The sequence below is a fragment of the Diuraphis noxia genome, unplaced genomic scaffold (assembly GCF_037042655.1).
Source record: "Diuraphis noxia isolate RWA-SAM2 unplaced genomic scaffold, SU_Dnox_SAM2 contig0003, whole genome shotgun sequence".
NCBI classification, from domain to species: Eukaryota; Metazoa; Arthropoda; class Insecta; order Hemiptera; family Aphididae; genus Diuraphis; species Diuraphis noxia.
The window spans coordinates 27,263,449-27,275,968 of record NW_028301713.1 but is presented as its reverse complement, the minus strand read 5'-3'; the positions used below and the strand labels follow the sequence as shown (position 1 = coordinate 27,275,968).

Here is a 12,520-nt window from a genome sequence, read left to right as displayed (position 1 = left end):
CAATGTAGTGGTGGGAGCCCCAGTGGCAGTCCTACGGGGGGGATGAGTGGATTGCCCCCCTTGGTTAAATATAAAATATCAATTACATATTATTACATGAAATAAATTTTTTTATGACTTCTATTTTTGAGTACTTATTGTATTTAATGTGAAAAATATTTCACCCCCCCCCCTCCCCTCGAATTGGTCAAGGACCGACACTAGGGAGCCCTAGCTATATAAGATATAACCCAAATACATATTATACATGTACATAAATTATTCGTTAACTATGTACCTACGAGTTATGACATTCGCCCTCTGCACTTTTTCATCATGAAGCATAATAGTCTCTTCATATAATAATTATAATAATTCACTCGCTCCGTAAAAATACACGTAGGTAACACGTACGTTACACTAGGTATATGCATCTCGGTGAATTCGTATGACGAGACGACCGAAACCTATCCTCCCCGGACGGACGGTGGTGGTGTTATGATAATCGCGATTGGCGTGTGAAAACGCCGACAAAGATGACGACCCCCGAATATGTAGTACGCGCGCGTGCACTGTAGCAACAGGTGGGCGTGCTCCGGTTTTCAATTAAAACGTCGTGGGCAGGCGGCCGGGCGTGATAATATTATGCATATATATATATATATATATATATATATATATAATATATATTATAACTTTATAAGTGTGCGCGTATAGTCTGACGTGCGCTCCACGTCGTCTGTTTATTGTCCATCTCGGAGGATTTAATTTTAACAGCAAAATAACAATTATAATAATAGTATTAAATTAATTATGTAGTATAATATAATCCACAGCTATATAACGACTCAAGCGTACGCAAAACATCGCCGCGATTCCGGGAGTAGAAAACGTAAAAAATCCGAACGTTTCACGTAGCGGACTGCGTTTCGATGTCCGTATATAATATCCGAGTAAAATTTATTAAAACACGATATTCGTCATCGCCTTAAATTTAAAACCTGACCGCAGTCGCACCCTACGTCATAGCAGTCATGATACTGATGTACATAATATTATCAAGGCGAGCGAGTTAACGATATGTTTTAATTTTCAATTCATAGTTCTTAGAGTTAACACAAGATAAATTAATTAAGTTGAAGTAAAATACCGATTATATATATAGGTAATATACCAATATAGCATTATAATACCAGGAACTCAAATTAGTGGATAAAAAAAAATTAACCTATTTGGTTTAAAGGATGAAATCTGACGACTTCTAATAATAGCATACGTAATAGCATAGGTATAATAATTTTGATATTTTTTATGTTTTTGCGAATAATGTGACGAACCGTCAAACTTTTCTCGCCTATCTAGATGAAGTCTTGGACCCACCAGACTTATTTTTAACCATAATATAATAATAGGTCGATAGTAAAGTTGTGTGACGTTAAAAGTTGTATACTTTGATATTTGAAATTACAGCAAATAATTTAATGTCATTGTTTTATTACCTAGCTATTCTGTAGACTGCAAAAAAATGTTTCTTTATAATAATATGACCTATATTATGTGTTTTATAATATTATAATGTATAATATAATTTAATCACGAAACACAAGCTTAAAATGATATACCGAAAAATGGCAATGCATAATATTATAGCCTTTGACGTTTTCGTGATATCTACTTATGATGATTCTTAAAAAAAAAAATGGTTAGATTCTATATCAAAATTCAACTTCTTAATTTTAATACAAATCTTCGATCCATACAAAATTAAGTTGAAGTCACCGAGCGTTATGCACAGGGGCCGTGACCCTCCCCCTCACAAGAACGTGTATTTCTAAAAAAGCAGATAAGTGAATGTCGCTCTGCAGCTGTACATTAGGTGGTGGGGTGTACCTCTAACTAGGGTAGGTTAGACTTGAATGCAATGATAAGTATAATTGTATACGAAAAACGATTCTGAACGGAGATGATTTGTTAGTCTAGGATAATATATTATATTTAAATATTGTCATACATTCTATTTTGAAACAAATATTTTATTTTTCAATTAGGACGCATTTTGCATAAGGCATGGTTAATCAATTTTTTCAAAAACATTGCATGAAGTTATCATAATTCATAATACCTTATATTATCATAGATATATGCATATACCTGGTTTGAGGATAAATCGTTTTCGTTACGCGATTTCATAAAAATTTAAAACTCAAACGCTCAAAACATTTTTCCCATAGTGATGCTTCGAGTTTTTTCTATAGCTACTTAAAGGAAAACTTAGAATTGTATTTTTAATCCTTAGTTATAAACACACAAAATTTTATGATTTTTCAACTTCAAAATTACTTGCAAATTTTCGTGATTTTGACAAATTTCGTAAAAATTTGAACTATAAACGCTTATAAAAAATAATAGTGACTAACGATTTTCAATTTTTTTTAGCTTCAATGAGAACAACTCATAAGGAACCTGTATTAAATTTTCAAGTTTTTTTGGTCATCCAATTTGGTGAAAATTTCAAGTATTTACAGTGATTAGCTTTTGAATTACACCCATATTAATAAATCGATTTGGTCGAAAATTGGTTTTGCGTAAAAATTCCCGATTTTCTGTCACTATTTTTTGTTTTTCTCGATTTTTTTGAAAACCGTTGGAAAATATTTACTTTTGACCTGTATAATGCACCGAGGATATTTACTTTTACATCGGAAACCACCCCCAAAGTTTGCAATTGAAGCATTATTTCGACTAGTTATGCTGTACACAGACACAAAAAAAAACACACACATCATTGTAAAATCAATACATTCATCACTTCGTTAAGAATCTAAAATTGTACATTCACAGTCTTACAGCGTAATATACTTTAGGTTTTTGATATTACGACTGGTACACAATACACATCATAATGGAGTAACGCCTATATCTACGTGTATATCGCATAATATTCAATATTGTGTTTCGTATGTGTTTTATCACTTTTATCCGTCATCGTCCCTCTGCCGACGACACCAAAATAATAATAATAATAATACATCGTACGAGTGGTTTTCCTCGCGTCGCATAGAACATCATATAGACATTATACACACATAATATACTTTCGGGAACAGCGGTCGAACAAAACGCATTTATTACCATCACCGCGGTAACTATATATTTTTTTTTATTCTCGCCACGGCCCATGGCGCCAAGCTATCGGACCACCGCTGTATCATTACTCGCGCGGTCACCACTCTTCCCTCCTCCTCGCACCGCACTCGTTCGTACGCTCGCGGTCTCATAACATAGGTATACGAGACTATTACGTACACGCGTATATATACACCTATACAGTTGGATGTACCTATAGCGGATGTAGATTGTAGGTACCTTATGCGCATACCACGACGCCGCGGCGTCCTCGACGGCAGGGCATGCACACGGAAAACGTTACCGACGTCGTCATATTATTATTACCATTATTATCATCATCATTATTATTATTTTTATATTATTATATATATTGTTCTTATTTTTTTGTAATATTTTTCCGGGGGGATTTATAATGTCGGGTTTCCGCGCGGGGACCGGATGCTGTTCAGCGTGTGTGTGCGCGCGTGTAGGTATGTAACGTGGGAAACATACGTGTTAGCCGCCGACGGTAGACTGACTGAGCTGATGACGCCGCCGTCTAAGTAACAGCAACGTCTACGGCGGCGACAGTAGACACGACGATGATATTATGCAAATGAACGTGAAATGTAAATACAAATAATATCGTATAGGGACCAGGCGATTCTTTAAACGTTTAAACAGTAAACAGCTGCAGTTTCGAAAAGTATTCACGTATAGGTGTTAGTATAGTGTACCTATATATTTTTAAGTAAATTCTTTTTTCAATTATGACGATGGTGTAGGTTTTAAAATGTCTATCTGTGAATTTATGAGCATAAAACCTAATTTTGGACTAATTTTTAATGTTATATAGTTATGAGTTTATGACTTAAAATTTGAATTTTGCGGGGTACTCCTGTAGTCCCACTACATTCACACTATACTCCACTCATCTAAACTTAACTTTGGTGTTATATAATTTATTACTCGCATGAACGGTAGAAAAAATCGACTATATTACAGCAATGACACATTTCTACTAGACGACATACTTTTTCCCGTTTTAATCCTGATTTTTTGTTTATCAGTTATGAATTATGATATAATATAGTATAATATGTGGATTCGGCAAAAAACTAACATAACGGCGCTCGTTCCAGTCGCTAAGAACAATATAATGCAGATAATATTGTTTGGGAAAGTCGAATTTTGCATTCGTCAGGACGTATTATTATATATATCTATTACTTAACGTGTAGCGTAGGTGCCGTGGACCCTGCGCGACTCATCTATAATAATAAATTGTGCTCACGCGCGTCGTTATATATCCATTTCAAACGTCACAATTTCCGTGACTATATTTTTAAACCGCGACATGCGAGTAAAAAAAAAAAAGTCACCCGTAAAAAAAACCTACAACTGTCGTATATATATTATATATAGATGCAGACGTGCAGTGCTGCAACAGTTGTGCATAATATTGTAATACATAGATGTATAGTTACCTACGTGTTATAGCGACGTAGAAAGCGCGTAAAATCAAATTTCGGGCGTGCCATGCAAGTCTCCGGTGCAATGTCGACATACTCATTGGTATCATCGACGTTATATTATGACGCCGCGACGGAATAATATATATAATAAACTATTGAACTTGATAATAACATTATTAAATTATTATTATTCTAATTTCGTTTTTTTTTTTTTTGCAGACGGACGTCGTGAAAGCGACATGTGACGAGTGGACACGAGGACTGCTAAAACTAGGGATCGTCGTCGACCTTCCGGGACCACCGCCACGCATTGCTATTTTTTCGTATCACCTGCGAAATCATAAAATTACGAACGTTTTTTTATTGCCCTCTCGGCAAAATATACATAATAACATACGTCGAGAGGCTAATACTATATCGTACAAAAGATAATGACTCTCAAATAATGCAGCTGACCATCATTCCTAGCTATACACCAGAAATATATTATTATTATTATTATCGTATGGTTCACGCATAAATAGTTGGCGTATATTGCGGTGACGGACTCCTTGTACATAATATATTATTGCATTATGTGCAGTATACGTGTCACATACAGGGTGATTCTTTGAAATGTGAATTCTTAAAAATTACACTAAAAAAAAAAAAAAATAGTAGTGCGTGTGAAACATAAAACTGCAGTACCTACATTATGCGCAGTTATGTGCGCTTAGAGAAGCGTTAAAAAATGTATATATATATCGTTTTAAAATTCCTCTTACCTAATTCCCTATACCTTACAAGTTGTTGCTGCGCCTGTTTCGCGATAAAAGAATCGCATTTCCCGCGTAAACCATATAGATGTAACGTGCATCGATCCGTTCTGGTAAATACGTTTATAGGTGTCAGAGCTTAGAAAATTGTACCATAACATATATTATTATCTTTTTTAGTATTCGCGAGTACCAGCGTGCACGGGGCCACGTGACTCGCATTGTAATATTATTATTATCATAATATATTGTACAGACTTATAGTGTATATTATTGTATAAAAGACATATTCAATTGATCGTCTGTTCGATCCTCACGTGTTTTGCATATACCTACATAATGTTTTATTATAATATTATATATTTTATTAATCCACCAAGCTGCGCCTGTGATCTCTGTTTTTAGACGATTTTCGTAGGAAAAGCCTAACAGTGTAATGTACCTTTATGTCGTATTGGATAATCGTATTATAAGTAACTTTATATAATACTACTGTAGCTTATAGTTAATTATTATTAAGTATATGAATTATTTACTATAACAATTAAGTAATGTCGTCGTTGTCGTGTTAAAATTTATTTCCAACCGAACCGTTTCCCGTCCATATTATTTTTGTTTTAATATTTTTATCATTAAGTGTAACTAGTAATATACATATATAGGTATATCGAATTTGTTGATTTTTTTTATATATATATTTTTTTTGTATTCGTCAAACATATTTCTACACGTTTTAACTATATACACATTTTCAATACGCGTAATATACTTTGTGTAAATCAATCATCGTGTGCGTAAAAATAAATAATTCTAACTTCGGCGCATGCACGGTATACGTATACAACATAGTATTATGATTACGGCTGGCCAAGTGCAATTATTATTGTTATAAAACAGGTAACTTTTTATATTGTGCGTTCTTTTATCGATAGTATATAATTATTTTTATGTTATAACATATGCGTGCGACATCATATCACCTAGCCAATGTTATTATTATTGTTATCATAATATTATTATTATTATTATTATTATTGTTCATTATTACATATTTTTTTTAGCAATTTGTACATTTGCGTGTGTAAAAAAACAACCAAAAAACAATTTTAGTTAATCGATGTATACATATATACTATATAGTTTATTTAACTGTAAACACCACGTATACACTGTACAGGTATTATGTATTATAATATTATTATTATATAGTTGTGGGAATAAATGTCGAAAAGCGAATCAGTCAGAAGAAAAAATAAACTGTCTTTGTTTTTATTCCCTCTCACACGCAGCATGAACCTGGTTACAAGAAGTATGAACCTATACCTATATACCATATTATACCGGCATCAACTACAGTTTGTCCATATAACCAGGTAGATGCGGTAATATCGATGGCTAGTCGTCTCATCCAATGAAGCTGTACACAGTCAACAAATAGCCTTTATGCATAAGTAGGTATTAATTATTATAATTTACTACAGACAAATTGAACCAACAAACTTTATACAAAACGTGCAGTGGTGGATCTACGGTTTTGTTCTAGGAGAGACTCATAATTTTCAAAACAATACTACATTTATAAAATAACACTTATAAGCGATTAGGAATTTTATATATTATTAATGATGTCATAATACGTCACATCGAAGTCTAGTTGGCTAATAAGATAAGGTGCTATACACGATTTCGGTTGACCAAATAATTAATGCTATGTATAAAGAAATCGTTGCGTCTCAAAATGAATAACACGATTCAGATCTCAGAAAGCTAAATAATAGTTTAATTAATAAACCTTTAAAGTAGTTTATAATACCTACATAAGTTTTTTCCTTACATCTCGTTATTCGTTGGTTTTAGTTCACAACTTTATGGTATCTTACACAAATAAATAGGCCACGAGGAATAGACAATCGGCCTTAAATCTTCCAATTGACAACAGGTGATCTAATTTGTGACATGATTTTTGAAAAGCGTTTGTAATTTGCATTATTGCAGGTAGTGAAAATATGAACTGTAATTTGCACCAAAATTCGAATAGATTATTACCGTTTCGATGGTAGAGCTTAAGATATTGTGGTGATGTGTGAGAAGCTATGATAACACAGAAGAATCATCCGTTTTAAATAATATTGTGAGTGGTTATTTCACTGACCTATTCACACCTTCCTACAACGGGGTTGGTACGTTTTTATAGCTTCTTAGTTCTTATATTAACAATTAATAATGCATAAATGTATAATATGAAAAACATATTATAAAATATTTTGATAATATTGTTAATAATAATAATATATTTTGTCATTAAAATGTACAATTAATGACCCCCCCCCCCTAAAAAAAAAAAAAAATGAGCAAAAGCTTCTGCTTAAGGTAGATGAGTTCAAATCAATCATCCAATTAAAATATTATATTATAATACATTTAGTTAATAGTTAATAGTTTTTATCCATTTATAGATGGAATAGGTATAGAAAAATCCCAGTTACTATATAACATACAATTATAGTGTATTGTTGTTAAAATAACAAAACGAAAAAAAACCCTATTCGATCGGAAGAAAAAATAAAATATCAACAGTCTTAGAATTTCTTGACGCGCTAAGACCAGAATACCTATTACCATAGAACAGTAATTATTAGTAATTGTAATTTTAAATTATAATATAATTTATTATAATTTCAGTGATATCATAATGGTATCAATTTTAAACTATCAATAATTGAAATATATGATATGAGCCATCAGCTGATTCTCAAAAATAGGCAGTGCCCAGGAGTTCAAGGCCTCGTCCCCACTTTTTTCAAATAACATTAGGGATTTTGAGAGTGTCATATCCCTGCTATTACCGGCAGCAACTACAGCAATAGATCTGGTACCCGTGGATACCCATAACCTGGTCGATGCGAGTGTGGTCTCGTCCGTCCGAGCCGAAAATGCGCACACCGGAATAGCCGTTGTGTACAACACAATATGATGAGTGTACCTACACGTATACATCAGCAATAATATTATCGTGTGTAATACCCATCAGTGGCGTCCGCAGAGGGGGTGGTGGGGGGAACGGTCTGAAGCCCCCCCCCTCGGTTGCCTGTTTTTCGTTTTTTATATATTTACCTCTATTTAATATAGTTTCTTAAATCGCGTGTTTACCTACATATTTATTGCAAACGATGCAAACCATATTGTCCTAAACTGACTGAACTCCTAAGGTTCGTAGATAATATTTTTTATACATACCATAGTCAGTAAGTTGTAGTCATGATGCCACAGCCCATATAAATCTATAATCTATGATAACAATTGAACTGATGTTAGCAACACTATCCGTCTATCCAAGCATCGTTATTCCGATGTCCGAGTTAACCTGTTAACCTTTTTTTTTTTTGGTCATGGTATCGAGGACCGGAGCGCGCGGGGACTGCAGCTTTCGCATTACATACTTCCACACCGGTCCCCATCGTTTATTGTTAAAGGAAGTTCAATACATACAATATTCAACATAGTAGACATAATATATACATAGGTTATGAATTCAACGAGTGTTGACAGTCTGTAAATCTGTAATTATTTATTTTAAAGTCCCCCCCCCCATTGAAAAATCCTTCGTACGCCACTGCTGCAGTCGCGCTTCGGTGCAATATTTATCATTATAATTATTATTATTAGTATTTCATCCCGAACACGTGGCGTGAGGTGCTTCGAACCGGACCGGTAATTACAATAATCGTCGCTTCGTTCACGAGGAGTGAGTAATATAACAATATTATTTCGGTGATTTGTCACATAAACCGGTGGTAGTGACAATAATTATTATAATATGTGCACGTCGTATATTACAGTCGTTTTTCGGATTCTTTCCGGCTAGGCGGAGGGAGGGGAGTGGGCTAATGGTGTTCGTGAGGCTCGATAAACACATAAATACGTTTGGAATTAAATATTATATATTTAATACCACTGCGTAGGCACAATATAACATCATTATATTATATTATAATACGCAATAATATGACGAAAGATGATAAATGAACAAAACGGGATCGCGCGCGACGTGTCACGTCTCGCGAGTCGCGATGAAGATTATAATATTATATTGTTTCTATTATTATTATTATTATTGTAAACCCGTTAATGACTACTCGGTCGGATGATGACCGGCTCGGCAGAGACGGTATAATCATGTAAATACCTATTCGTTGTGTAGACGAAGGAGGACGGTGCGCGTAGTAGTGGTTATTCGATCGGATGGAATATTATCGAATGCATAGTTTTAGTGTTTTACCGCACACTTTTTAATCGTATCGTATAAAATAATAATAATGGCATTAATATCGAGGCGCCGGACACGACGGCGTTACTGTTTCGGCCTCATAATACGTTATTATGTGTAAAATAATATAATATGGACACACGTGCAGTGGCGTAGCCAGGATTTTATAAGTGGGCGAGGAGGGGGACCAACAGAATAATCTTACAATAATTAAATTTCTAGTGTTTGCTCTATCATCAAAAACATTTTTGTACAATAGCGCAAATGGTTTTTTTTTTTTTTACCGTGCGCAAACTTCGACTATTCATTTACCAATGGGTACCCACTATACCCACCCACCGTCGTTGTCAATCAATTTGAGTTTTGGATGATATTCTACAAACGCATCGACAACAAAGGTATTCGACCTCTACCTACAGCTGCAAGAGTCCTCCTTATACACCCACATACCCATAAAAAACTATTTTTTTTGGAGGGGGGGGCGATGACCACTCTAAACACTACACCTGAGGAATTAAGGTATTAATTTTATACTCATTATATGATCAGTAAATACGTCATACAATATTCAGCTTTTTATTCGTACTAATTACAAACACGCAATAATGCATATATTTATGGGAAAATTATAATAATAATAGTTATTTAATATTATATTATTAGCTATTATTATTGTGTACAAGTTCAATTCAAGGCTTTCATTCTTTTGGGTTATTTCTTTCATTAAAAGTGGTCAGCTACATTTTTTTTTCTAGATTTTCGATTTTCATATTCGGAACAAATACGGCGGCCTTTAAGGAGTAGGGAATAAGAGCATGATATGGTATCTTTGTACACTTCGCGGCTACACCACTGGGCACGTAGTGTTCAACATTATATGAATTTGCAGTTTTCTGCGAAAATAGCGATATATGGGGCCTTAATTTAAAAAAAAAAAAAAAAAAACAGATGGGACTGACTAGAAATACCTTAATTTTACCAATTGCCTTGATTATTGGCTACATAAAGAGCAACTTTTACTCCTCTCACTTCCATCCAATAATCACATATGCATTATAGTGAGGTATTTTATTTATCAATGTAATACAATGAGATCCAATTAGCCATAAACCATGATGATGCTATTATTTAAAAACTAGGTAGCACACCCAAGCCCCACCTACGAATTAGTCTATGATAATAATATTTATGTACCTAATATTACAATAAGTAGTTATATAACTACATTTGATTAACGTGAAATGATGAGCCAATCATATAATATACCTAGGTATGAACCAGGGGTCGGTCACCTTTTTTGAAGGAAGAGCCAATAGTTATAATATACAAAATTTTTCTAAATTTAAATAGCCACTAAAAACGTTAGTAATTTTTTTAATATAATTTAATTTTTTAATTTTTATAGCCATAATAATACAATTTTACAATTATCAGTTAATGGGTTACATCTATTGAGATACATAAATATCAAATATATAAAGAGTTAATATATACATTTTTTTTATATTATAAAATATTGTTTTTGAACATTAAATACCTATTAATATTTGGACGTGGAACTGGAGAGCTGAAACTTAGTTCGAAAGAATCACCTGTGGCTCGCGAGCCGCAAGTTGCCGGCTCCTGGTATAAACTGATTATAAAATATTTTTGAATCAGAATAAATAGTTTCTATTACAACAATCTTAGATTTTAAGGTCATTTTCTTCATTTTTAGAGAGATTTAGAATTTTTAGACATTGGAGGACATAAAAATTCTTTTTTAAATTAAAATTTTAGATTTTTATTTGAAAAAAAAATCTTGTCCTGAACAATTGTTCAAAACCTCTTAAAAATTAAAAGTTAAATGCACTTTATCGGTGCATTATTTTGATTTTTTTAGGTATTATACGTTCCCTGCGATCCTAGATTAAATCATGACAACAAAATTGTATATAATATATTCTATTTATCTTAAAGAAACTTTATTGGTAGTTGGTACTTTCTACTGATGTCCGTATAATAATAATTGGTAGGCACCTACCTACAATACGTGACACGTGGTCAGATTACTAATTTTTCAACTGCAGTGTTGTGTGGTATTATTTAGATGGTTAGCATTAATAGCGGTTTGTCGGTGAGTCATAATATTTAATGGGACTTAGAGCGAACAACAAAACGAACGCTAAATAATTATAATACAAACCGGCTGAAGATAAGACACTTCGTAAAATATACAAAAGGAATCGATATAGATTATACATTATTGTGCAACTGTTGCAGTTATGTGATATTGTAATGAGTAATAGCGTAATATAATAATAATGACATATACGTATGTCGGTGCGAAAAAAATAAATGCACCCGCGGAGTCGACGGCGCCGCATTGACGCTAAGCGGCATTTTAAGAGCACGCGTGCAGTTAAAAAAAGTTCGTCAACCGCCCGCCAAATTTTTTATTTGTAAACAATATTTCACTTATCGATCACTGCAGTGGTTCGAAGAAATAAATTATTATAGGGTATAGACTATAAGTTTACTATAAAAATGTATAGAGACTTCCCTGTGACATTAGCAATGATATGCACCCACCTCCCTCGAGAACATGTCATGCACGCAGTTGCATTACTTCTTGGGTGCCACTGGACGGCGGCGGCGACGGTACTAATACGATGGCCCTGCACCGGATGACCACTTTTTATAACATGTGAAATTATTCGTTTATATTAGTCTCATTAGTCTTCATTAGTCTCATCATACGTTATCAATGTGAGACGAAAAACGCATGACCATTATTATAGAAGTTATAAAACCATCATAACCATTAGACACGTTCGTATCCTAACCGTGCATACCGTAATCTGTTAGTATACCTAATACCTGACCTACCGAGTGACGTCGTAGTTCGCGTCTATATGTTGCAGAGTGGCTGTATATATATATAATAACGATAGCTA

At 33.7% G+C, this 12,520-nt stretch overlaps 1 protein-coding gene across 1 annotated transcript in view; it reads left to right on the top strand.

Annotated features, from left to right (window-relative positions):
- The window catches only part of dysf (neuronal PAS domain protein dysfusion), a 147,007-nt gene extending 140,753 nt beyond the window's left edge, over positions 1-6,254 (top strand). The window contains exon 10 of the mRNA XM_089224123.1: positions 4,782-6,254. Coding sequence (XP_089080249.1) covers positions 4,782-4,807 — 26 coding nt within the window. The 3' untranslated portion in view covers positions 4,808-6,254. The remainder of the gene's footprint in view (positions 1-4,781) is intronic.
- The last annotated feature ends 6,266 nt before the right edge of the window (positions 6,255-12,520 follow it).